The sequence below is a fragment of the Amborella trichopoda genome, chromosome 6 (genome assembly GCF_054954075.1).
Source record: "Amborella trichopoda isolate Santa Cruz 75 chromosome 6, AtrichopodaSantaCruz75HAP2 v2.0, whole genome shotgun sequence".
Taxonomy (NCBI): domain Eukaryota; kingdom Viridiplantae; phylum Streptophyta; class Magnoliopsida; order Amborellales; family Amborellaceae; genus Amborella; species Amborella trichopoda.
This window is the reverse complement of record NC_142341.1, coordinates 39,036,496-39,064,372: the sequence shown is the minus strand read 5'-3', so window position 1 is coordinate 39,064,372 and position 27,877 is coordinate 39,036,496. Positions and strand designations below refer to the sequence as shown.

The 27,877-nt window shown below is 35.7% G+C and overlaps 1 protein-coding gene and 1 long non-coding RNA gene across 23 annotated transcripts in view; both read right to left on the bottom strand.

Annotated features, from left to right (window-relative positions):
* Window positions 1-2,150: 2,150 nt before the first annotated feature.
* On the bottom strand, window positions 2,151-2,763 carry LOC148781747 (uncharacterized). Its single transcript, XR_016058451.1, has 2 exons — window positions 2,646-2,763; window positions 2,151-2,412 (listed from the first exon to the last, which is right to left on the bottom strand). It is a non-coding gene; the product is annotated as an uncharacterized LOC148781747 (long non-coding RNA).
* Window positions 2,764-16,782: 14,019 nt separating this feature from the next.
* The window catches only part of LOC18437189 (Tetratricopeptide repeat (TPR)-like superfamily protein), a 38,461-nt gene continuing 27,366 nt past the window's right edge, over window positions 16,783-27,877 (bottom strand). For 11 of the 22 annotated variants that reach the window (XM_088870634.1, XM_088870635.1, XM_020669045.2 and 8 more), the window contains 9 exons: window positions 27,249-27,312; window positions 26,801-26,863; window positions 25,654-25,725; window positions 25,453-25,554; window positions 24,903-24,977; window positions 24,553-24,654; window positions 23,679-23,795; window positions 17,791-17,847; window positions 16,783-17,057 (listed from right to left, as the gene is read on the bottom strand). In XM_088870634.1, the coding sequence (XP_088726760.1) occupies window positions 17,001-17,057; window positions 17,791-17,847; window positions 23,679-23,795; window positions 24,553-24,654; window positions 24,903-24,977; window positions 25,453-25,554; window positions 25,654-25,725; window positions 26,801-26,863; window positions 27,249-27,312 (709 nt within the window). In that variant the 3' untranslated portion in view covers window positions 16,783-17,000. Of the gene's footprint in view, window positions 17,058-17,790; window positions 17,903-23,678; window positions 23,796-24,552; window positions 24,655-24,902; window positions 24,978-25,452; window positions 25,555-25,653; window positions 25,737-26,800; window positions 26,864-27,248; window positions 27,313-27,877 lie in introns of all 22 variants that reach the window. The other 11 variants (XR_016058440.1, XR_016058441.1, XR_016058444.1 and 8 more) reach the window with 3 other exon arrangements.

The following is a 27,877-nucleotide window of genomic DNA, read 5'->3' as shown; positions in this document are numbered from 1 at the left end:
AGTCCGACAATTTTTCTTTTTCGAATTTTGTGTCTATTTAATGACACGATTACAGCCACCCATTTTGAATTTAAGGGACAATAATGATTGTGACCTCCATGTACAAGAGATTAATGATCTCTTTGTAGACAATCCCAAGTGAGAAAGAAGGATTTTGTTGTTTTTAAAATATTAATAACTCCATCAGTGCAAGGATTTAGATACACAGTCTGTACTATCGACTCTAGACCCCCAAATGGATATGCAAATACAATCTCGCCCTTAGCAGCGTCTGCTTGAGATCGACTAGAATAACTCTCAGGATTCATTGAAGCTTTCGAATGAACGATCATTAGTTAGTAGCATCTGAATTATGCTTATTCTATCTCACTCACCCCTAATACTCCTTTCAACTTCTATATCATCTCTATTTAGCCTCCAACACTCTTGTTTAATTGAAGCCCAATCAGCAACAATTTTCTTTATTATTCCAATCACATCTTCTACGTCCAAGACCTCTGCCATTAAAAGTCCTCCTTTTCCTCTCCTTCTATACCTCCCACAATGATGTATTTCTAATTATCTTCCACATCGATCTTCGAACTTTAGTGCATGGCCTAATAGCAGTTTGCTCCATCATCTTATTCACCCGTCCAGGCAATGACAACTCCACCCCTAGTTCTTTCATAGTTGATCTCCATATTCTCCACTCAAACTTACATTTTAAGAAAAGATGGTCCACATTTTCTCCATTCTTTTTATATGTAAGCAAATATTTGTTTGTATTATAACTTGTTTCCTCAAACTAACAAATTGTTAGCAGCTGCTCAAGATATAAAATCCATACAAAGGCCTGAATTCTATGAGGGATAGCAAAACTCCATACCTTAGCCACTTTGTTATTCTTCCAACTGGCTCTATCATTATGAAGTATACAGTGATCCCACTCTGAACTCTCCTTTTGTTGATGGCTTTCATATGACCTATATTATTTACCTCTTCTTTACAATTCTCCTTTACCTCCTCATTTGACCTATATTATTTACCTCTTCTTTACAATTCTCCTTTACCTCCTCATATGAAGTATACAATTCTTCTTTACCTCTTCTTGGATTTGTAAATATTGTTATATGACCCATATTTGTTTGTCCATTGTGCTTGCACTTTATGAACCAATTTGCATTCTACCATGTTCTTCTCACCATATTAACAATTTTAAAATGTCCTTGTTTTCTACTTTTCAAAACAAATTTGGGAATTGAATTTTCAAAGATCTATCACCAATCCATCTATGATGCCAAAATATTTGATATAATATTTTCTTAGAAACACATCCTTAAATACTACAATTTCTTTCCATAATGCCGATGCACTCTTCTTCCCCTTCTTCCTTTCCATAATGTTGATAATCTAGAAAAATGGAGTGATTGAAGAAGATATTGCACACATAACTAAAGCTGGGTGGAAGAAGTGGAGATGTGCAACTGGAATTTTATATTATCGCCGCATACCAATGACGATGAAGGGCAATGAGGATAAAGGAAAAATTTTATAGGACAGCAGTGAGACCGGCTTTGCTCTATGGGGTGGAATGTTAGGCGGATAAAAAACAATATACCCATAGAATGAGTATGGCGGAGATGATGATGTTGAGATGAATGAGTGGCAAGACAAGAAGGGATAGAATTCGAAATAAATCTATTTGAGAGAATTGAGGCATGACACCAATAGGAAATAAAATGAGAGAAAGAGAGAGTAGACTTAGGTGGGCTGGCCATGTATGGTACCGATCAAGTACAGGACCTGTTAAAAGGTACGAATTAGTTCAAGTGGAGGAACTGAAAAGGGCAAGGGGTATATCCAAAAGGACGTAGTTAGAAGAAGTCCGAAAAAATAAGGGGAATTATGGCCTCACTGATGATATGGCCTTTAATATAACAGAATGGAAAACCAGGATTCATGTAGCCGACCCCAATTAATTGAGAAAAAGCTAAAATGAAGAAGATGATGATGATTAATGCCTTTTCTTTTCTGCTCCTTCACCATGATTTAATTAACAATGCACCCTCATAGTCCTTAATCTTCTAATACTGATTCTCTCATCACTTCTCATAAAAACTTCATCATCAAACATTCCAAACTTTTTTGCAATATCATTAGAAATCTTAAATGCAGACATATAATATATAAGCAACTTAGATAGAATTGACTTAATCAAGAGTTATTCCTCCTCTCACAGTTAATATTATGTCACATCCCAAGAATTTACAATACTGATATTCCTGAGATGTGACAGTCAAAACATATATATATTTCTAGATAGGACAAATTTACAGTGGCGAGGTCTTACAAAGTAAATAAAGAAAGTTAGCACAACAACAATATCTTCCAAGGTTGATCCCGACTAGCACTCAAAATGAATCCACATTTATCCTGAAAAAAATGTTTACCATAATTTGATGAGTTAGGCTACTCAGTAAGTGATCATCATAATCTTAAAAATAAATATGATTGGAAGATATCAATATTTTTAAAAAGGAGATCTATTAACAGGAATGCATTAACAATTTCACTTTAAAAAATGCATAATTAAGTATAATCCGAATAATTGAAATACATATCACATTTTAGCGTCAATGCATAATTAAAAAGATTTCACAAAATACCTTACTGGCTTCCCAAGTAGGTCACCTATGTACCCCATCAGCGTCCTGATAGGTCCACTTAATCCCTATCGGCGTCCCAGATAGGTCCACTTAATCCCTGCAAGTCCACTTTTACCTCACCCGCGTACCGGATTAGTCCACTTAATCCCTACCGACGTCCCGAATAGGTCCACTTATACCTCACCGGCAAACCGAATGAGTCCACTTGCATACTTAAAGTATTTTTAAATCTCTTTAAATTTTGGAAAGCAGCATTATCATGTACTCAACGTATCACTGAAATCATTAATATGAATCTCACTGAAACCATTAATAACATTCACTTTCAATAACATTTCAAAAATAACCAATCAAATATTTTGGGCTCAAATTTAGAAAGGTAGCAGTTCGTAAAGACATTCTAGCATAATTGTCAATTTAATATGTATAGAAAAACTCTTATAGAAATTCAAGAATACGGAATTATCACAATTTATGGGATATCAATTGACAAATGAACATTTCACAGACATTGCTATAATCAAATGCAAAAATATCAGTTTTCAAATAATAAGGCAGTCATTTGCACATGAAATTTACAATGTTTAAATATTCAAAAACAATAGAAAGAATTCTCACAATTTTACTAACAGCAGAAATATCACATTTATTTTTAATAATTTTACAGTATCTAAAATTTTCTAGCAATAGACAAGAAAAATAAATAAATTTATTTTTCTAAGAATTTACAGCATTTAAAATTTCTAACATAGATAAAATATCACAATTTTTATTAAAAATATTATTTTTCAAGGTAATGAGGTCGCGTGTGCATAAAATTTATCGCGCCTAAAATTCATGATAATAAGTAGAAATAATTATTTCATTTTATTTTTAAAAAGAATGAATTCTTTTTCCAGACAATGAGGTCACTTACAGACAAAGCTTATAAAATAAAGATCTTGGACGGAAATATCACTATTTATTAAAAACAGACTATTTTTCAGGAAGATGATGTCACTTACATTAACTCCGAAATTGGGGGAGCATCAGTTCCATCCCACACAAAAACATCGGTACTTTCTTCAGAGACTCGATGTGAATGAAGAATCTTTTCCAGTGAAAGAATGCACATAAGTATCATTACTTAAACATAAACCCTAACCATATTAGAGAGAGAGAGAGAAACCCGTTGATGGGGTTTTTGTTTGAGAGGGAAAAAGAAAAGCCTGCTGATGATGGTGTTTTAGCTTTAAGAGAGAGAGAGAAACCTGTTGATGGGTTTTAGTTTTAAGAGAGAGAAAGAGAAACCCATTGATGGGTTTTAGTTTTAAGAGAGAGAAAGAATGTTGAATCAAAAAAAGGCACCTCAATGCAAGGAGTTTAATATAAAGTCTTTGAGATGGTGGACCTAAGGTCCACCCAAATAAAATTGAACCCTCAAGTATATTAACAATAATATCGTTTATTTGTTGTTAATATAAAAGCAACAATATCCTACCAGTATATTAATATTATTATGATTATTATCATTACTAATATATACTTATTATTTTATATATTTATTTATTTATTTGTATTTATTTCTGTTAATACTATTAATATTATATATATATATATATATATATATATATATATATATATATATATATATATATATATATATATATATATATATATATTTAAAAAATAAATAAAAGTTTAGGATTGTTACATTCTTCCCCCCTTAAAGAAATTTAGTCCTTTAAATTTATGTACCTGATTACTGAAAAAGATAGGGATATTTTTCTCTGATATCGTCTTCTCGTTCCGAAGTCGACTCTTCTCTTGAATGTTACTGTCATAATACACGGGCTAAAGGAATCTCCTTCTTGAACAACACTTGCACCCTTCTATCCAGTATCAAAATTGGATGCTCAATGAATGATAGGTCCTTTCTGATCGGTAAAGGTTCATATTTCAAGATATGGGATGGGTCGGGCTGATATTTTCGTAGTGAAGATACATGAAAGACATTATGGATGTTGCCAATTCGGGTGGTAAGGCAAGTCTATAAGCGACACCTCCGATTCTTTCTAGGATTTCAAATGGTCCGATGTAACGTGGGCTCAACTTTCCTTTCTTGCCGAATCTCATAATGCCATTTATTGGTGAGATTTTTAGGAAAACTCAATCACCTTCCTCAAATTCAAGATCTCTCCTTCGGTTATCGGCATTACTCTTTTGCCGACACTGAGCTGTCTTGAGCCTTTCACGAATTAATGTTATTTTATCTGTGGCTATCTGGACAATTTCTGGCCCTAAAAGCTTTCATTCACCAACCTCGTCCCAACATATGGGTGACCTGCATTTCCTTCCATACAGGGCTTCATATGGTGCCATCTGAATACTGGCTTGGAAGCTATTATTATAAGCAAACTCAATCAGGGGTAAATGGTCATCCCAGCTTCCTGTAAAGTCAATAACACAGGCCCTCAACATATCTTCCATGGTTTGGATGGTCCTCTCCGATTGTCCATCAGTTTGGGGGTGAAAGGCAGTACTAAAGGTGAGTCTTGTCCCCATGGCTGACTGTAGTCTAGCCCAAAATTTAGAAGTAAACCAAGTATCCCTGTCCGATACAATACTGACAGGAACTCCATGCAACTGCACTATTTCCTTAATGTACAACTGGGCCAGTCGATCCAAAGTGTACGTCGTGCCAATCGGTAGAAAGTGGGCAGCTTTGGTCAACCGGTCCACAAGGACCCAAATGCTATCATGTGCTGAATTTGTTTTAGGCAAGCCAGAGACAAAATCCATAGAGATGTGCTCCCACTTCCATTCTGGCATAGGTAAAGGCTGCAACAACCCAGCGGGCCTTTGATATTCAGCTTTTACTTGCTGGCATGTTAGGCATTTAGACATAAATAGTGCTACCTCTTTTTTCTTATTATTCCACTAAAAGATTTTCTTCAGGTCCTGATACATTTTAATACTTTCGCGATGTATCGTATAACGAGAATGATGTGCTTCTTCCAAGATAGTTTTCTTCACACTCCCATCATTTGGGACACAAATCCGACATTTGAATCTTAGCAAATCCTCACCACATCGAAAGAATTCATCTCTTTTTCCTTGCTTCACCTCTTCTACAATTGTTATAAGCTGACGGTCTTTCTTTTGTGCCGACCGAATCTGTTGGATTAATTGGGGTTCTGCCTTAATGTTGGCAATCATACTTACCACACCATTAATGGACGAAGTCGGATGCCAATTAACTTTTTTCGCTAACAATCGCATTTCTTGGATCATTAGATGAGCTAAGACTCCTGTAGATTTTCTACTTAGAGCGTCAGCCACTACGTTCGCTTTTCCTGAATGATAATGGATTGTTCAATCATAATCTTTTAAGAAATCCATCCATCTTATCTGCCGCATATTTAAATCCTTTTGAGAGAAAAGGTATTTCAAACTCTTATGATCCGTGTATATTACGAATTGCTCACCATATAGATAATGCCTCCATTCTTTCAAAGCGAATGCTATTGCAGCTAGCTCCAAATCATGAATTGGATATTTTTTCTCATATTCTTTCAACTGTCTGGATGCATATGCCACTACTTTCCCATATTGCATTAATACACAGCCCAAGCCTTTATGTGAAGCATCACTATAAATCACAAATCCCCACTCCCCTCAGGAATAGTTAAAATAGGTGCTGAAGTTAATCGAACTTTTAGTTCTTGAAAACTCTCCTCACATTCACTTGTCCACTCAAATTTGACATTTTTCTGTGTCAATCGAGTCATTGGGGTTGCGATTCGAGAAAATCCTTCTACAAATTTTCTGTAATATCCTACCAATCCCAAAAAACTTCGAACTTCAATCACTTTACTTTGTTGTTTCCAATTAACAACGGCTTCAACCTTTGAAGGATCAACTGATAGACCTTTTTTTGATATAACATGTCCTAAAAATGTCATTTGTTCAAGCCAAAATTTACATTTACTAAGTTTGGCATACAATTTCTTTTCTCTTAATATTTACAATACCATTCTTACATGCTGCTCATGTTCCTTCTGATTCTTGGAATAAATTAAAATATCATTGATGAATACCACAATAAATTTATCCAAAAAGGGCCTAAAGATCCGATTCATCAAATCCATAAATGCAGCCGGTGCATTGATTAATCCAAAAGACATGACTAAAAATTCATAATGGCCATACCTTGTTCTGAAAGCTGTCTTGGGAACATCTTCACTTTTAATCTTAAGCTGATGGTATCCAGATCTAAGATCAATTTTTTAAAACACTTGTGATCCTTGTAATTGATCAAATAAATCATCAATTCTAGGTAATGGATACTTATTTTTCACTGTCACTTGGTTCAACTGTCTATAATCAATACACAATCTCATAGTCCCATCTTTCTTTTTTACAAACAGTACTGGAGCACCCGAAGGTGACACACTGGGCCTGATAAAACCTTTATCTAATAATTCTTCCAATTGTTCCACTTATACCTCACCGGCAAACCGGATGAGTCCACTTGCATACTTAAAGTATTTCTAAATCTCTTTAAACATTCGAAAGCAGCAATATCATGTACTCAACGTATCACTGAAATCATTAATATGAATCTCACTGAAACCATTAATAACATTCACTTTCAATAACATTTCAAAAATAACCAATCAAATATTTTGGGCTCAAATTTAGAAAGGTAGCAGTTCGTAAAGACATTCTAGCATAATTGTCAATTTAATATGTAAAGAAAAACTCTTATAGAAATTCAAGAATACGGAATTATCACAATTTATGGGATATCAATTGACAAATGAACATTTCACAGACAATGCTATAATCAAATGCAAAAATATTAGTTTTCAAATAATAAGGCAGTCATTTGCATATGAAATTTACAATGTCTAAATATTCAAAAACAATAGAAAGAATTCTCACAATTTTACTAACAGCAGAAATATCACATTTATTTTTAATAATTTTACAGTATCTAAAATTTTCTAGCAATAGACAAGATAAATAAATAAATTTATTTTTCTAAGAATTTACAGCATTTAAAATTTCTAACATAGATAAAATATCACAATTTTTATTAAAAAGATTATTTTTCAAGATAATGAGGTCGTGTGCGCATAAAATTTATCGCGCCTAAAATTCATGATAATAAGTAGAAATAATTATTTCATTTTATTTTTAAAAAGAATGGATTCTTTTTCGAGACCATGAGGTCACTTACACACAAAGCTTATAAAATAAAGATATTGGACGGAAATATCACTATTTATTAAAAACAGACTATTTTCAGGAAGATGATGTCACTTACATTAACTCCGAAATTGGGGGAGCATCAGTTCCATTCCACACAAAAACATTGATACTTTCTTCAGAGACTCGATGTGAATGAAGAATCTTTTCCAGTGAAAGAAAGTACATAAGTATCATTACTTAAACATAAACCCTAACCATGTTAGAGAGAGAGAGAGAAACCCGTTGATGGGGTTTTTGTTTGAGAGGGAAAAAGAAAAGCCTCCTGATGATGGCGTTTCAGCATTAAGAGAGAGAGAGAAACCCGTTGATGGGTTTTAGTTTTAAGAGAGAGAAAGAGAAACCCATTGATGGGTTTTAGTTTTAAGAGAGAGAAAGAACGTTGAATCAAAAAAAGGCACCTCAATGCAAGGAGTTTAACATAAAGTCTTTGAGATGGTGGACCTAAGGTCCACCCAAATAAAATTGAACCCTCAAGTATATTAACAATAATATCGTTTATTTGTTGTTAATATAAAAGCAACAATATCCTAACAGTATATTAATATTATTATGATTATTATCATTACTAATATATACTTATTATTTTATATATTTATTTATTTATTTGTATTTATTTCTGTTAATACTATTAATATTATATATATATATTTTTTTTAAAAAAAAAAAAAAAAGTTTAGGATTGTTATACATTGGCTTTCATATATCCAATTTAAGTTGAAACATTTGTGTAGCAGGGATCCAAGTTACGTCTTAAATTAACCTTGGCTTTCTTAAACTTACTGTACGCAAACCCCTTTGCTTAAAAGGGAATCCATTTACTACATGACCAATCAGAGCTGCAAAACCTACTATGTCATTCTTCTTACATCCCACCCCCACCAGTTTAGTTTTCTGCATATTAAGTTGTAGCCTAATAATTATTTTGAAATGTTTTAAGAATCTTTTCGAATTTTTTAATTGTCATATCATCACAAAAAAAAAAGTATCATCTACATATTCTTATGCACTTACCCTATTGTTTGCAAATCCTAAACCTATATATTAATCCAGTTTCTTCCACTGACTTCATCATGGTACTGAATGCTTCGCATATTATGGTAAGCAAAAATGGGGACAATGGTTCCCCTCGCCTCACTCCCCTTGTAGCTTCAAAAAAGCCCTTTGCTTTTCTAGTTTTTTTTTTTTGACAAATGTCTCTACTTTTATTGATAACTACAAAAAAGAAATTACATCATTAGAGACAACAAGAGACTCCACCATTAGTTAAAACATCAGCCACATTATTCACTTCACAATAAACATGAAAAAAGGAGACTAAAAGAGTAGGTAGGAGATCTATAATCTACAACCATAAATAATGAAGATCCCAAGGAACTCTCTGCTCGTTATTACACCATCTAATCACATTCACGGAATCCCCTTCAATCAAGCAACTATTATCAAGATTTCTAACAATGAAAATCTTTTACCCACTAAGCAAAGCACTAAGCTCGGAAAAATTAGCAATTGCATTACCTATTGGACCTGTATAGGTATATAAAATATTTCCAAAACAATATCGCATCACGCCACCAATCCCAGCTAAGACAAGGTTACCCAAAGAGCTTCCATCAAAGTTTAGCTTTAAGGTTCCAAGACAATGCACATTCCAGATTCATTTCGATCTACTGCTAGCAACACCAAGAGAGAAAAGATTATTGAGAATAAGCATGACATCTACCTAAGAGATGCCCCATCCCTCCTTTGTAACTGATAGTCACGACCAAATGGAAAGTTTGATGATATGAATTAGTCTATCAAAAGAAATAGAAGTCCCATCAAAAGTCGTCATATTTCTCTCCTTCCAAACCTCCCAAATGAAAACACCTTTTGTTATCTTCTAAATTAAACTACCCATCTTAGGTTGATGAGGTAGAGCTAAATTGCGAAACAATCCCCCCCACAAATTGAGGCAGCACCAAATTTATCCCAAAAACACCAAACAACCATTGCCAAATTCTCACAGTAAAAAGGCAATGGATAAATAGATGCACACCAGTTTCACCATCATATTTGCACTACAAATAAACATTTGGCAAAAAATTTCCCCTCTCAGTCAAATTATCAAATGCCAAGACTTTATTATGTGCAGCTAACCAAATAAAAACTTGCACTTTGTGGAGAATCAGCCACTTCCCAATTTGAGCAATTTGAGGGAAAGACCATCTCCAACGGTCATGAAAGAAAAGATTATAATAAGATTTAACAGAGAAAATATCATCACTTTCAATGTCCCATATCATCTTGTCCTCAGCATTCTGCGAAATATAAGCCTTATCCAACAACTCCATCAATGCACACCATTGGGATAATATCACATTATTCAACCAACTATATGCCAAAAAAATATTTCAAGAAATAAGATAACCCCTTCTTTCTACAGCTTCACTGACCTTTAAGTTAGGCGTAGTAACAATCCCAAATAACTCTGGGAAAATAGATTTTAACGAGTAATCTCCAATCCACTTATGGTGTCAAAAGGAGATTTGACTGCCATTACCTAAATTCCATCTAAATGAACCCGAAATCATACGCCTGCAATTAAAGATAGCTCTCCACACATGAGAAGTATCTTTACCTCTTCCGCCCCCAAGCCAAAGTTCATGTCTATCCACACCATACTTTGATAATAAAACTTGGTACCAAAGTTGGTCCTTCAAGTGGAGACTACGATATCACCATTTACACATCAAAGCTTGGTTAACCATTCTAATATTTCGAATACCCATACCTCCTTCTCTCTTTGGAGTGCATGCTCTATCCCATCTCAGCGAATGAAATTTTCACGTCTCACCACTGGAACCCAAAAAAAGTCCCGCATCATTTTTTCAATTTTTTTTGTGATCGAAACGGGCATATTTATTAAGGACATCTGGTAAACCGGAAGATTAGCCAAACAATATCTCAGCAAAGTCACCCTTCCACCTAGCGACAAGTCCTTATGTTTCCATAAATCTAGTTTGAATCGGACTCTTTGAAGCACTTTACCCCAGAATGCAATGATAAAACTAGAATCTAAGATAGTCAAACCAAGATAGGTGACAGGGAATGAACCAGCTTTACACCCCATCACACTTGCCAAGTTCACTATCATCTCCTCTGAGCAATTTATATCAATCATGGAAGACTTGTGAAAATTAACTTTCAGGCCTAAGGTAACCTCACAAACTTCAAAGAATCTAGCAATGTTCTTAAGTTGAATAGACTCAACATCACAAAAATTAAAATATCATATGCGTATTGCAGATGAGAGATATTAATACCTAAGTCAGAGATTTTAAAACCCGCAAAATGACTTAAACTCTCCACCCTACTCATCATCAAATTGAAGCATTCAGCATATATGGTAAATAAGAAGGGAGACAGAGGACCCTCTTATTGAAGTCCTCTAGAGGCATTGAAAAAGCCAATGGGACTCCCTTTAAATAACACCGAAAATTGAATGCAGAAAAGACTCCTAAAAATCCAGCTCCTCCATCTATCGCCAAACCCCATAACCTTTAAAATTTCTATCAGGATTCCCCACTCCACTCTATCATTTGTTTTTTTCCATATCAAGCTTAAGAAAAATACAATGTTTTTTACCCAATACTGTAGAATGAATACATTCTTGCACAACAAGCACACTATCAGTAATTTGGTGATCTTGAATAAAAGCTAACTGCGTACTAGAAATGAGGAGAGGAATGACCACTTTTAAATGTTTTGCCAACACTTTTACAATAATTTTATAAAGGCTTGTGAGTAAACTAATTAGTCTAATGTCTGAGAGGTCAGATATCACCGATTTCTTGGGGATCAAAGCCAAAAAAGTTGAATTCACCCGCTTATAAATATGCCTTCCAATCATGAAACTTCCGACTAACTCCAACAATTTCGCTTTAACCAAGTTCCAAAATTTATGAAAGAAAGCTAAAGGGAAACCATCAGGTTCTAGCGCCTTATTACTTGGTGTTGCAAATATAGCCTTTTGCAGCTCCTCAATAGTGACATCTCTCTCCAACTGACTCTTCATCTCCACATGCAACACTTTGAATGGTACTCTGTCTAACTTAAGAGTCAAATTGACTTCTTTTGAAAAAGCCCTCTCGAAGTGATTAATGACGTCAAACTCCATTGCAGAATCATTCCTCGAATCAATCCCATGAATAGTCAATCTAGAGAGATCATTTTGCCTTCTTCTCGCATTGAAAATTGCATGAAAGAACTTGATATTAAGGTCCCCTTCTTTCAGCCAGTTAGATCTAGACCTTTGCTTTCAATAAATTTCCTCTGATCTCCGTAAATCCTCCAATTCTTTAAGTTTCAAACATCGATCCAATACCGCTTGCTCAGCTAAAACATCAGCCAACTGGGTATTATGATCTAACAATTCAATAAACACTATCGAGTTTGGTCTAGATATCAAAATTGTTAGCTTTCTTCCATGCAATCAATTTATGTTTGATATTTCAACAATTTGTTATGCAATTGGAAATCTAGAGTACCCTCAACTACAGTATTTTCCCAAGCCCCTCTAATCAAATTAATAACATCTCTTTCTTCCAACCAACCCACATCTAATTTGAGAGGTTTCGGCGCTTGTCTTAATAAACCAATATTCAGTAAGATAGGGAGATGATCAGAAGAAAGTCTAGGCAAATACTTGACAGAGGCTAAGGGAAATTCTTCAAACCAATCCATTGAAATAAAAAACCTATCCAACTTGAGCATAGGTAGATTAGTGATACTATTATTAGATCAAATAAACTTAGATCCAATAATACCAAGGTCCATAAAAGAGTTGCTTTTAATAAACCTATTAAACATCCTCATTGATGTATTAATAGGAGTTCATGCTAAGCATTTGTCCGGCCACCGAATAAGGTTAAAGTCCCATCTGACCACCACAAGAAAAGGAAATGAATGAATAATAGAGTTCAAATCATTGAGAAAAGCTTCTTTAAGGGCACGCATAGAAGACCCATAAACATTCAAAAATCCCCAAGAAAAACCCAATTTCGGACCATGAAACCTCAAAAGCAAAAATTTATCCCTTATAATAATCTCAAAGTTTTGAAGAACTAAAGGATCCTATAACACTCCTAACCCACCAGATGCACCACTCGCATCAATCTCACAGAAACCAACAGCACCAGATCCCCAAACCTCCCCAGCCCCAGAAACATTGAGACTAGGGAGTTTGGTTTCCTGTAAAACCAAAATCACTGGTTTATACTTAGAGATCAGCAATGGTACGCTCCTTTTCCTACTGGGGTCACCCAAACCCCTAATATTCCAAGATAAAAAGTTCATTTAAAAACCAAATGGGGGAGAGTTAGACGAGAAACATGGTCCATCAGGACTGGGCCAAAATACAGCTCCTCCAACATAAGAGCTTCATTCAGCTCGTCATCTCTAGGTGAAGATGTCGAAGAAGAATCCACATTAACCACTATCGAGTCATAGAAAGAAACAACTGCAGCAATCGAACCTCCTTTAGGGATGCCACGGGCCTCAAGTCTATTTGACGAACGAACACCCTGCAGAGCAACCTTGTTCTTCTTGACAGGAGCGTAACCTTTGGCAGAGGTCTTAGAGGCAGAGGCAATATGCTTAGCTTAGCTTTTACCAGTCTTTCGGGTTGGCACCTCCCCTTTATCAGCAAAAATCCTAACTCTTTTACACTCCTTAATATCGTACATCACCACGCTTAAAGGACCATCATCTATACCCATATCATCCATCATCTTGTCCACCAAAGAAGACTCATTCACAGGCATCTCCTCATAACGGGGCCTGAGATAAGTAATGGAGGAACCTCCATCCAGAGGCAGTGCCACAGAGGACTCAATCAAAACTAATGTTGGTTCAGAAACGGCTTCCTCCATATGAGCCCTAAAATGGGTCTCATCAGCTAAAAGCACAGGACTCAAAGGAACTTCCTCTGGTTCTATGACCATAATAGCTAGAGGATCGATTAGCAAATGATCAAACCGAGTTCTAGTTTTCTTTGCCTGACCCTCGGCCGCTGCCAAACAAAAAGGAAAGGGATACATCTTCAACTTCCAGAAAACAGCCAGCAACAGGCACGATAACCTCCACTCGAAACAATGTACTGAAAGCTTCTTTTGAGCAAGAAGACACAGAAGAAAAACCAATAATTGCCTTTTCAACTCCACTTCTTTCAAAAGGTGGGAGAGAGAAAAAGAATTTTTTAATTGAAGTAGATTGACCCCAGGGAAATCATACGCCACATACGCATTGCATTCTCTGTCAGAAATCATCGCATCATGAAAATATGTCTTGGGACTCAAACGCGCTGCCATTCCATCAGAAACTGAATCAATCCTCTACAAAAAGGAAGGTAAACCCGACAGACCATCAGATTCCAAAGAACTTCTAATATGTGGGCCATTCAACGGAAATGCACACGTGGTCCTCGAGATCGGCGCCTCACTAATCTCCTCACCGTTGTTGATATGCGCCTTATAAACCAACTTATTATTGCTAAATTCCGAGAACCCAACCAATGATTCCGAGAACCTACCAACCGGAATCCACCGTTTAATGATCTTAGGAGTTACAAAATTTTGACATTTGAATTTCCGATTGTTTCTCCTAGAATTACTCCTCGAATTCTTATGGATATACTTCCTGGAAAAAATACTTCCGACAGTCATCTTCATCTTCTCCGGCCTCTCATTCTTCCCAAACTTTTTGATCTTCAGTGTATAATCCATAACAGGTTTTTGTGCCAATCTAGATGCAGTTTCTGTATCATCTATAACTAAGATCTCAAACAAATCATCATCGATACATAAGCGAATTTTCCCAGGAATTGACATACCAAAACATCTCCAAATCTTAACACGTACAAATCTACAGATAGGACTCAAAAAGGAATCCCAATCCATATCCTTTTAGACTTCAATATAACTAACTACGTTTTTAATAATGGACAAATTCCAATCATACAAAGGAAGACCCCATAGCTTTACCCAAACCGACTCCTTATGTAAAAAGATCCATGATCTGAAGGCTTCCACTGATGTAAAGATAATAGGCTTCCTCTTACTGTACGGAATCTATTAGATAGAGCATTTTATACCTCCTCCTTCAAATGTAGTTTGAAAACTACTTTGTTGGAGCGAATAGCCCTAACGTTAAGACGGTAAGATAAATTCCAACCCCTTTGAGCCCAGTCTGATGAGCCAAAGAAATCAGCAATAGGAGGCGAGAAAGAACCTGACACGAAGAATTCTAATTTGATATCTAACTGCTCCCAAGCCACTCGATCCACCACAATCGTTGGAGAGCATGAATCCACCATCCCGACATTCTTACCGCCTTGCACATCGGCGTCTCTACCATCCAGAGCTTTCTTCCAATCCATTACTCCGATTATTATTATTGAGAAATGAGCATTAGATAAATAAAAACACTTTATCCAAAATGTCAACAAACTTATGGGTCTCAAATCATTTATGCCTTCAATTGCACTCGTCTTGGGGATTTGAGTTAAAAATGGTGCATTAATTGCTGTATTAACTTTATCTCTATTGTAAAACTCTTTAACCATTAAGAAGGGTTCAATTGTTGTTAAGGGTAAAATAGTGGTTTGGAGGTTCAAATTCTAAAGCACTCGTTCGGAAAAACAAGGATGACAAGTAAGTTAATTTGAAACTCCCCGGTTTGGAACTCCAAGTTTCAAACTAGCTTACCTTCCTCTTTTTTGGAGTAGAAGACCAGTTTGGAACTTAAAAGTAATGAACTGGGGATACTTAATTTCTTGAAGAAAAAACTGGGTCAAAATTTCAAGTCCTAGACTGTTAATTTGCCAAAAATTCACTTTAAAATCAAAGTTCTAACCAATCTCCCACAAAGAAAAAGAGACCCTGGTTCCGAACTTGGAGTTCCAAACTTGGGATATTTTTGAAAATGAAAAACAATAATAAATAAATAAATAAAGACAAGAGTGCAAAATATATAAAGAATAAGCGAATTTTAAATTGTTGCGAAAATAAAGGATACTTATGTTAATTTCTCTTTTTTAAAACGATGATAATGACAATCACCAGATTTCATGAAGGAAATATTTGATGCTTGATATTTTCTTATGATAGAGAATTAAGCCCAAAAATTGAAAATCGAAAAACGAATAGATAAAGAAAAAAAACTAAATGAAACTCCCATGTTTCCCATGTCTCCTAGCAATCCCGTACAACAAACTAAAGATAGTGAATGACATGGGGAAAATAAGAAGAAGAAGAAGAAAAAAGGGAGGTGCTATAGTAGTTTCAAGGGCACATATTTATACGCATAGCCTTCAGGCTTGCAAAGGTCCCTTCTTCAAGGAATGTTCGCGTTAAGAAATGATCAAATGGAGCAATAGGTTGGGGGAATTGAAAACAAATTTAAAAATTGAGAACAAACCAAAAATAAAATGGGTGAGAACCACTCGACTCGATGGATCTAGATCACCGGCTCCTTGACAGGCTCGCCCCATTCTCTAATAGAACTAGGTGAGTCAATTAAAATCAGACCGATTCCTAGTTCCAACTAGAAACCATCTCAGTACCCACAATTTCTCTATCCGGATCGGCAATTACAGATCTGGATCAATATTTTTTAAATCAATGGTCTGGCTTATTCATGCAATATACAATATAATAAACAGCTTAATTTGTCATCTCCGAGCATACTTCTTCGTAAACGAAACGCCTGTACTTTCTAGCTAATGATGACCTAAATACCCATAAAACTTCCTAAAATGAAGATTTTCCGGCTAGAGATTAAAGACAGGGGAGAATAGATTACTTTCAAGGACCCATGAAACATAACCACCAAACATACGGTTAGCTTTAGAAACAAACCAACACTCGCATCCATATGATGATTGTTTTAAAGGGTGGCCGGTAAATCTCATTGTGTTATCTCAGACAAACCAACAATGTTCCTGATTTGCAGCACAACAGCGATGAATAATTGCAGATATATACATTGGATGTATCCCTACTGAAAACTGGATGCCTTAAGATTCTCATTAATTTAAGAGCTTGGGTTGCTTCCATTCGACTATCATCGTGAATAACGATCAACCACTGCTTTGGCTTTCTCAGGAGCAAGGAACCTTGCCTGCACATGGATTTCTCTTCGTGAAAAAATTTTCATTTCTTTTTTTGGTTTTGTTAAAATTGCTTAATCACACCTCTCTCTCTCTCTCTCTCTCTCTCTCTCTCTCTAAAATTGCTCTGGAACCTCCATAACAACAGATGCAGACAAAATGAAGTTTGTTAATTGGTTAAAGAACTCATGGTGAAGGCATGAATCTCTCCCCTATAAACCTCATACATGAATGAAAAGCTATAAACAATCAGGCATCAGAGCTCAAAGTACCCAATGCAAAGTGTATTTTGGTACTATGTAATGGTGTTACAAATAAACACCATTACAAATAAATGCCTAAGCCTGAACTACACAATGCTACGTGCAATTTGAGATTTTGTAATGATGCTTCAAAAGGATCATTGAAGTTGGGAATCATGGAAACTGAGTTGAAGACCATTCTTAAGATTAGTAGTGTGCTTTAAAATTTGTCAACAATGAGGATAACGAAGTTTCTGTAAAGACTTTGTACATTAGCCAGCAGATGCCAACAGCGGACAGCTGGGGTGTGTAGTCCCTCCGCTCAAAATACATCAAAAAAATTGACATATATTATTGGAGAAATGACAGCCCAGCCATCTCCACATCAGCAGGGGTGATGTTTCATAGAACTTCACTGGGGGTGTAGAATAGATTTGTTTTAAATAATATTCAAAGAGAATCAGGAAAACACGACAATGCATGACCGACATCTCAATATTACCTGAATAAACATCCTTTCAGCATCTCCAACTTTGCCATTCTCTTTCAGTATAATTCCCTGAAAGCCGTAAACATTAATTCATGTCCTGTTTTACCTCTCCCCGATCACAAAGCTGTAATTGCATTTCAAATGGATTGTCTGAAATCTAAAGGTCCACTACTAACAAAGAACAGAAAACTACTACAAAGAATTAGCACCAGTTAATATATTCTTCATCCTACAATATAAAAAGCTAGCCATCTTTACGCCTTTCACATAAGTAGAGCGTGCACTATGTCGTTTAGAGGATTTCCTTCATATAATTAATTATGATCACCACACTAATTGTGGGAAAAGAAGAGAAAGACAAAAATAATCATAACCATTGTTTCAAATACCAGAATTGAGTTTTTGATCAGCCCTCTCCCGTAAACCAATCTGGATTGGTGGTTCCGATCATGATCAGATGATTCACGAGAATTAAGATGGAAATGAAAGGGGGAAAACAGTTGCATGGATAAAGTTTAATCATCAAACATGCATAGATTTTAATCGTTTTATATTGTTTTCAATCAAACAAAAACATATTTAAGTCAGAATAAAAATTGAGCTCAAAATAATAAAAACCGCACAATTTCATTTTTTGATTTCCTCTAATATGAGCATTGATTTTATGCTAGGGAGGTCAACAATTGAGGTTATTTTCCTACTTAGACAAGTTATTGAGAAGTTTAGGACGAAAGGAAAAGACCACCACATGATCTTTATTGATATAAAGAAAGCATATGATAGAGTAACTCGAGATTAAATTTGGTACGCATTGAAAAAGAAATGAGTCTCCAAATACTATACCGATTTGGTGAGAGATTTGCACGAAAAAGTATAACTAGCGTGCGGACAACTAGTAGAGAGACGAGTGAGTTTTCGGTGTCAATAGGTCTACATCAGGGGTCAGCGTTGAGGCCATACCTCATTATCTTAGCTATGGACAACTTAACTAAGTACCTACAATACGAGGTATTGTGGTGTTTATTGTTCGTGGACGACATAGTTTTGATTAATGAGACCCGAAGTAGCGTCAACATAGTTTGAATTTTGGAGAGATGCTCTAGAATCATGCTAAAACCGAGTATATGGATTGAAAGTTTAGTAATAATAGGTGCGGAGACGAGGAAGTACTTAAAATTGACGGTCAAGAAATACCAAAAAGAGCGCACTTGCAATAATCCAGGAAAATTGAGAGATTGAGGAAGATGTGGCGTATAGAATTAGAGCTAGGTAGGCAAAGTGGAGATCTGCAACCTGTTGGAGTTATGGCCCTTCAAGGCCTTGTAACACTGACATGTTATAGCTCTTATAACAGAGGGAGCGTACAAACGTGATGTGACTTTAAGGTCTTGGCACACAAAGACCAAGAGTCACATAACCCCGAGAGAGTCCTGAGGACAGTGTGTATGTATATGAGAGGCACTGAGAGGGTTGAGGGTTACCTGTAGCCAGGTTCGGTTATTGTTATTGGGCCTCATGACTCTGTGATGGGTTAGGGTTATGTGCTTTTATGTGATTGATGATGAGAGGAGCTCGATTGTTGTCCCTTGTATGAGAAGGCTAAGGCTAACAGAGGGCATTAACCTAAATCCCTTACATAACCTTCTCATAACATGTACGTAAACAATCACAAAGCATGGGAAGCCACCCTTCCAAGGATCCACTGTGAAGGGATATGCACATGTGCCAAGAGAGGAACTCCCACATCTTATATGTGTGTGTCCCAATGTTTCAGAAAACACAAGGCGGCACCTAGGCGGCCGAGGGGTTCTAGGCCGCCCAGCGCCTAGGTGGGCACCAAGAACCTGAGCTGCCCAAAAGAAAGAAAAATGTCTTCGCTGTCTAACAATATAAATATAATTGTATAATACATAAGAGTTAGAGACTTAGGGCACATCAAATGTATAGTACACAAGTCCACATAGCATACACTCCTCCATAATCCTAAGTCCATATCCAATTATCCAATAGTTTGATAGTCCACACTCCACACATAGTTAAAACTTAATTTACCAACCAAAGTTACCAAACCAGTGAACCACAAATTCACAATACACAACCAAGAGGAGAAAAACAGAAATAAAAGAAATATAATATATATATTATACACTTGGCTACTTGAAGACTCAAAAGAATCTTCAATCAATGGGTGATCTTTAGATCAATTTCTCGTAACTTTGACAAACCCTTCGATCCTATGATAATCACCAAAAACTAGTTTTTTGGGGGTTTTTCTCTCTAAATAGGCCCTAATGGGGTTTAGGTTTCAAATGAACCTAAAACCCCTGATTTTGCCCCTATTATATTAAAAAAAGAAAGGAACAAAAAATGCCCTGAACGAGGGGCACTTCCATTGGGGCGTAAGCCCTAGGCAAGTTACTTGGCACCTATGCGAGTGCCCAGGGACAACCCGCCTAATTTGGTCGCCTAGACCTGGGCGATGCGCCCAAGCCTTTTTGACCGCCTAGGTGCTAGGTGGCCCGCTTTTTAAAACAATGGCATGTCCTCTATGAGGTGCACCTGAAATCCACTAAAACTTTAGAATTCAGGGTTACTCATTGGTTTAACTTTAATAAACTATATCATGAGCTCCTGATTTGTACCGTGGATCACGAGTTTGTTGGGTCATATTGAGAAGGTGGCTTTAGATTCTAGGTCTAGCTGGGTGGAGTGCTCTGATGCCTAATTCAATTCCATATGATCCTAATTTCTCTTGAAATTATTTTTATATGGTGCCAAAATGATTTATTATGATGGAAAATCATTAAAAGAATTTTTTGAAATTTTTGGATATTTTTTTGGATTTTTTTTTAACAAAAAAATGTGTTTTCCATAATTGTTTTTCAAAATGATGATTAAGGATAGCATCCTTGAGATGTGCACAGGACACCCAAATAGCTAATGGGTATCCACGTGGGCCATGGGGGGCCTCAATGTCAGCCTCACAAGAAGGTGACGTGGGGGTGATGTCATTCCCCCATGGTAGGCCTTTTGGTCATTATGTGATTTGTTTTAAAGAGGGCATTGAAATTAAGGGATTGTGAATTTTTTGAAAATTGGAAGAATGCATTTTGCGCACATGTTAAATGTGTGCGGAAAGTGTTATGTGCGTACATGTGTGAGCCCTTCTACAAGGGGCATATATGTGAGTCATTCTAAAAGGGGCATAGGGTTTGATATTTATATTGAAACCCTAAGGGCATATGTTGTAATTGCGTACTTAACTAACTTACACATATGGCACCATATGATTGGACCACACATGCTCCTTCAAAATGGAATGAAAGTTTTTAATTTGATTTTTTGCTGGAAATGTGCCTGATTACCTTAAGGGTATACCCTCCACTTTGGTTTCTAGTTTAATTATTTGAAAAGTGCATGGGCATTTTTATACAAGGGGAATTTGGAGTGAATTATGGATTATAAATGGAGGATAAGGGTGCTTAAATCCATACCACACATCAAGATGGCATGATGGTGGATGGTAGGCTAGTATCAAGCCTCACTTTGAACCCATAGATGATGTATTTCAATGGTCAAGATTAAAACACATCTAAAGTATCTCTACACCAAACTCTATAAATACCCCCCAATCTCTCAATTAACTCATTCTTTCTTGTCTAAAAAGCCACGCCCAATGTTCTCCCTTTCTCTCTCTTCCTTACTAAAGTTATTAGTAAGAGAAATACTTAAAAAGTGAGGTACACCTTTCATCCTTCCACCGATCTCTCTCTCTTCTTAATTCTTATACAATGGGGTACTCCCTTCATCTTACTTATTCTCTCTCCACCTCCTTGTTTTAGTGAAAAAAACTCTCTCATAGAAAGAAGCACACTTTTCCTTTGTTTCTTCTTCATGAGAGAAACATCCTAGTGAGAGAAAGAAAGAAAGATGTGAGGATCTAGCGAGAAACCTCCATTAAAGCTCCAGTTGACCTTGATCGACCTTGATCTCAAGCTTAGATGAAACCCTAGCCCCATGGATACTAGATTATTTGAAGAGACCATCATCAAACCCTTTCGTGAAGCCTTTTAATGGCTGTAAATCCACATTTACAGCAACTTATGATGATCTAATTTCCTCTTGATTCATGAGATTTCAAGTTTAAATTGTTCCTTGAGTTTGATGATTTGATTATTAATTGAGTGATCTAAGTTTAGAAAGATTGTTTATAGTGTTTTGTTGAAATTTTATTGGCCGAATGTCTGCAAATTTTGGATCCAAATCAGCCAATTAATTCACTCTCTTATTAAATATTTTGGTGAACTTTTAAGAGGAAAAGTATTCCCTAATCTCCATGCTCATGCTATTCTATTGTTCACCGAAATTGAGAGTGATTTGTGCCTACTTTTCTCTTATGTTTTTCCTCAATTTGGGATCCAATTTGTTAAGCTCTCTCATATGTTAGAATGAGCCATGAAAGTTTAGATGATATGATGCTTGAATACTTCCTAATTTGATGTTCCTATTGGCCTACGTTTTATACCATCGGAAGTCATCCCATGATACATAGCTAAGACCTAAGCTTGTAATCCAGGAAAAATGAGCACCATGTAAGGCTTCCTATGATCAAATTAATTATGCATATATAATATTTGTATTTGGTAGAGGGGGAGATTGTATTTGAATTATTTGGCAATTTTCTGTATATTGTTGTATTTTGAGATCAAGTGTAACCTCATGTGTTTAATCAATCTCCTTGATGTATATTGCGTCTTGTATTAAGACAATGGACCAATTAGAGTTGTAATGTTCCTTTCAAGTGTATTTGAAGCCAAGTTTGGTGGCTGGATTTGAATAAGTTGATGTAAGACTAATGTAATTCAAGCATTGTTGCATTGAATTAAAGAAAAAATTTATGTTATGTCACTTGGACTTCGTTTTATACACTAACACAACTAGAGTTGTATGTGATCGCCGCATACCAAACCAACTTTACTTTATAAGGCAAAATGTTGGGTGGTCAAGAAACAACATACTTATAAGATGAGTGCAATTGAGATGAGGATGTTAGAATGGATGAGTGGCAAGATAAAAAGGGATAAAATTCAAAATGAATACATTGGAGAACTTAGGTGTGGCTCCAAGAGGCGATAAGATGACAGAAAGTAGACTTATATGGGCTAGCTATGTGCAGTGTAGATCCAGTACAACACCTATTAGGAGCTACGAGTTGGTTCAAATGGAAAGCTCAAAAAAGGCACGGAAAAGCCTCAAATGGACAAAGTTGGCAGTAGTGAGAAAAAATATAAGGACTTATGGCCTCACTGAGAGTATGTCCTTGATAGAGTAGAATGGTGGACCGGGATTGTATAGCTGACCCCAAATAGTTGGGAAAAGACTCTGACGATGATGATGAGACCTTTAAAGTGTTAAAAATGATCAAATAACACTTGAAAAAAATAGATAAAAAATTCAGGAGATTCAAAGAATATAGCGGAAGTGTAAGAAAATGTAGGAAAAAAACCCAAATTCGATAATAGAGATTTTCATTTTTTATTCAAAATTTTTTGTTGGGCTATTGTAGATCAATGAGAGAGGAACAATTTGGGACAAATTTGACAAAATTTGGTGAAAAAAAATGAGAGAATAAGATATTTTTCATTTCAGTTACATTATAGAATCAGCGATTACCAGATTCTTGTCATAGAATCGCCTGATTCTTAGATTGAACAGAGTGAGTTTGTCCAAATTGGACCAAGTCCTGGTTATTTAAAGGAACCAGGAATTGGGACAGTTCCTTGCCAATTCTAATATGGATTGAAAGATTTCGATCTGGATGGGCATTCTTTTTTAACATTGATAAGAACCAATTAGAAGTATTCATGTCCAAATATAACGGATGATAGAGGAGAAATTACCTTAGCTAAGTATCCCCGGAAGTCATCCGGAAATATCGAGATAAGTCGGTCATAAACAGCAACAGCATCGCTAATATGGTCCCAATCAGAATATGCTTTTCCAAGAAGCAGCTCAACCTGCACATTCGATCTCTAATCGTGTTATATCAAACAGCAACGAGACTTGAGCAACCATTCCATTCAATCTAGTTTACATCACATGCCTACAAGGAACAATGTGATAGCAAATTCATATCAATGAGGCCATCATTTCAACCTATATTATTTTTCCAACAAGGTTCAGACCAAACTAAATTGTACCTAAACTGTGGAGTCCAGGCTATTGTACCTAAACTATGGAGTCCAGGATTTCTATAATGATCAGGTCAACAAGCAAGAATCCCTTGGAATGAATAACATAAATAATACAAAATGATGGCAGATTCATCCCAACTTTAGAAAAAAATATGATTGTCCCAGTCAGTTGCTATTAAATAGGAACTTTGAAAAATATTTAAATTGTATGTTTTTATCTTATTTTGATAATTTGTACTGGTGTCACAATGTCAGGGTTTTTGATGCCTGTATATGTGCCCAACATGGATGCCTGTATATGTGCCCATATAATGGGAACATTGTTTTAGGTGGGTAGACTAAATAATTTACTATTCATGGTTAACAACTTAATAGAGAGTTGTGAGCAACAACAAGTATGTGTGCATTATGATGCAAGACTGAAGAAATTATAGCCACAGTTATTTGTTTCAAAAGATCAGATTAGTCCAACAAAGTACTATTTCCACTAGTTCAGTTCCATTCACAAAGAGAGTTAAATGGTCACATGAGTCAAAATCAGTTTCAATAAGCACTGTCTTTGCATAATCTCATAATTCACCTGAATGGGCAGGTCCTGTTCATCAGCTGGAATGTCACGTTTATTTGGGATTAGTGTATCAATGTTTATTCTATCACGAGCAGCCAAAAGCAGTTGAACAGCCTGCAGAAAAGGCACTTGTCTGTAAACGTAATGGATTGGATACAGAGGGCATAATCTATTTGGTTTACATATAGAATATGCATATCCTCCAAAATATATTCACAATAAAAAGAAGAATAGAACTTCAGAGGCATGATAATGAATCAAATTGATGGAAAGCAAAAAGAATGAGAGACGAATATAACAAATATTCTGAACCTCAGTTGAACAAACATGCTTTAAGATCCCAATAAAATGAACTCACAAACCTCATCTGGTTTTTTAGCAGCAAGCAATGCATTTGTCAAACGACGTAAAATTTCAAGATCAGTCTTCTCGGTAATCTGCATTTGAAAAAGTAAAGCCACGTCAAAGACAACTAGGAATTCGAGTTATGTGGAAATAGTGCAATAATTCATGAATAACTGAGAAATTGGCCTCTCCTAATGCAGAAGTTAAGATCCAGTTCTGCCAGAGCTTCCCCATCCTCCAATTTCGCACCCACCCTCCCTCACATATACACGCATAAGCACACACAAAAGCACATCCCACACTTGCACACACGCATGCACACGCACAACATTACAATGGTGATTCTTACAAATATACAATTTCAGGACTCATCCTGCAGTAAGAACGGTGGAATAAACCTGCATCTATAGACTTTCTATACACTTATACAAAGGAGATGACAATACAAGAGAAGTTTCTTCACTATTCAATTCATTATTAAGAATTGAGAAACCAAAATACATTAACTATTCAATTCATTCAAAATAATCCATGCCATTCATAATAAAGTCCCCAAAACAATCTTACAGATGCAGCAAGCCGATATGCAGAGGCACTCCCTTCAAATTCCTTCAATTCAAATTTGACTTCTCCAAGTAATCGATAGGCATCTACATATGCTGGCCTTTCCTAGATATGTCAACAGATGACAAAGTTTCAAAAATCTAAATATAAAATGCCAACAACTAAAGTCTCCCACCAGATATCAGAAAAGGTAGACATGCCAACCTTTATGAGCTTCTCTAGTAAAGATGAAGCCCGCCCATACTCCCCTAACTCCGCAAGAGTAACGGCAGCTCCCTGCAGAAATACTAATGAGAAGGACAAATGTGCACAATTATCAATCTCTCAAGAATAGAAAATTAAGCAAAATTGTTTCTGTTTTCCAATGAATCCATTAACATATTGATATTGTAATCTTTGGGAAATAATTGCACATTTGATTCCATCCAGAATTTGAAGGCCGACAAACACAGGAAATTATAGATGGCTCCTCAAACACAATACTGGAGAAGAGGGTATCAACAACAAAAATTTTAAAGAAAGGTGGGGTTTGTATAAGGTGCTCACCTTATATTATACAAGTAAGGCGTACTTCTAAATTTTTCTGAAAAATGTAATTCCAGATTTAGAAAACTTACGATGGCCCTAATTATAAAATTTAGAATAATTTAAAAAATGGTGCAGATCATGCAAATATCTAAACACTTGAAAATCTTGAAAAATAGACAGTTCCGATAACTTGTTACAAGATGGAATATTTTTAGGACTTGAATTTTTTTTTTCTTTATATTCATACATCTTGAGGTCGAAATGATCAATTGGAAGGCTTTCCCACTTCAGAATACTCCTTTCTACTGGATTACCTTACTTCTACAATATAATGTTGCAACCTCTTATAAACTTTTTCCTATAAAAGAATTATTGAACGTGAAACATTTGAAACTAGTAGGCCAACTAAAATCCAGATGTTAGGTAGATAGCCATATAACTTTCCAAAGGAAAGTATTACCCATCCTAATCTTGATTAATCCCAAATTTCTAGGCTAGTAGATTAATTGCCAATTCCGATCAATGCAAAAAATGACATACATGCTTAATCCAAATTAAGCTATTGCACTAGTCAGGCTTTCATAGGCTCAGGAAAATTCTGATTGTTTTCAAAGATAAATTGCTGTGTACGTGAATTTCAGCAATATATTTATTTGATAGATAGACCCTCAGAAAATTGCCACTAGAAGTAGAAAACAGTGGACACAAAAAAAAACAACATTAAAGACAATGTTGGAAGTTGGAACATGGTGGAACAGGTAGGCAAATAAATAACAGTTCAAGTAGATTGAGTATCCAGTTATCCAAGATAATCATAACTCACTTCAAGTGCCTCGGCATCTTTTGGTAATGAAGCAAGCATAGCCTCAAATTTTTGAAGTCTGGCCTGAAAGCAATCAAAAAGTAAAATGAAACTTAAAACGTGTGCCAATAAGAAGAAAGACACATTTTTAATAATACCTGTATTAAATGACAGATAGATTTTGTTAGATATAGATCCCAAGAAAAGTAACACGAAGAGGGGAAAAAAGGGGTAAAACATAAAGTATCTATGCTACATAGTCATATCTAAAAATCAGTGAGGACTTGTAAAATTGCAACAGGATTCCATTGCAAAATGATATATAGCAATACAGACCGCAGCATTCCAGCTCAAATGAAAGGACCCTTATAGACATATGCCAAATGAAAATCCTTAAAGGGAATAAAATATCCTAAGATTACATGATATATATGTAAATGAAAAACTTATACATAATGTACAAGTCTACCTGAAGAGCGTCCTTTTCTTCCTTTGACAGGTTCTTTTCCTCCACTACAGTATCATTATTGGTGCTGAAACACAAAAAGAAAATGCTTGAACATAATATAATACATTTAACAAAAAATAGATGCCTACCCAGAATCAATGGCATTGTGAAATGTGACGGCAACTAAAATTTGACCATGCCAAGTGAAAGCTCAAGAAAAAGCCAAGAGATTACTGTATCTGAAAGCACAGTAGAACCATCAAATGGAAAGGTATAGCCTGAGTACACAGCTATTAAATCCTTAAGAAGCATTTTCATCGCATGATCGGATCCCACAGTTTCCGTACACTCAATCCTCAAACGATATCTTTTATTGGAATTAACAAGAGCACAAAACATAAAATTATTTCTTTTATTACGATAGGTTACAACCTTTTATGTTCTATAAAATCATGGCCTAATTGTAAAGGATTTGCCATCTTCTATCTAAAAATGACCTGAGCATATTCCTAATTATGGTGTGTAGTTCTCATTTTGAGCTCAATGAGAATAGAAACATCATCATCATCCAAGCCTTTTCCCAACTATTTGGGATTTGCTATACGAATCTTGGTCTGGCATTCTGCTCTATTAAGGGTCATATCCTTAGT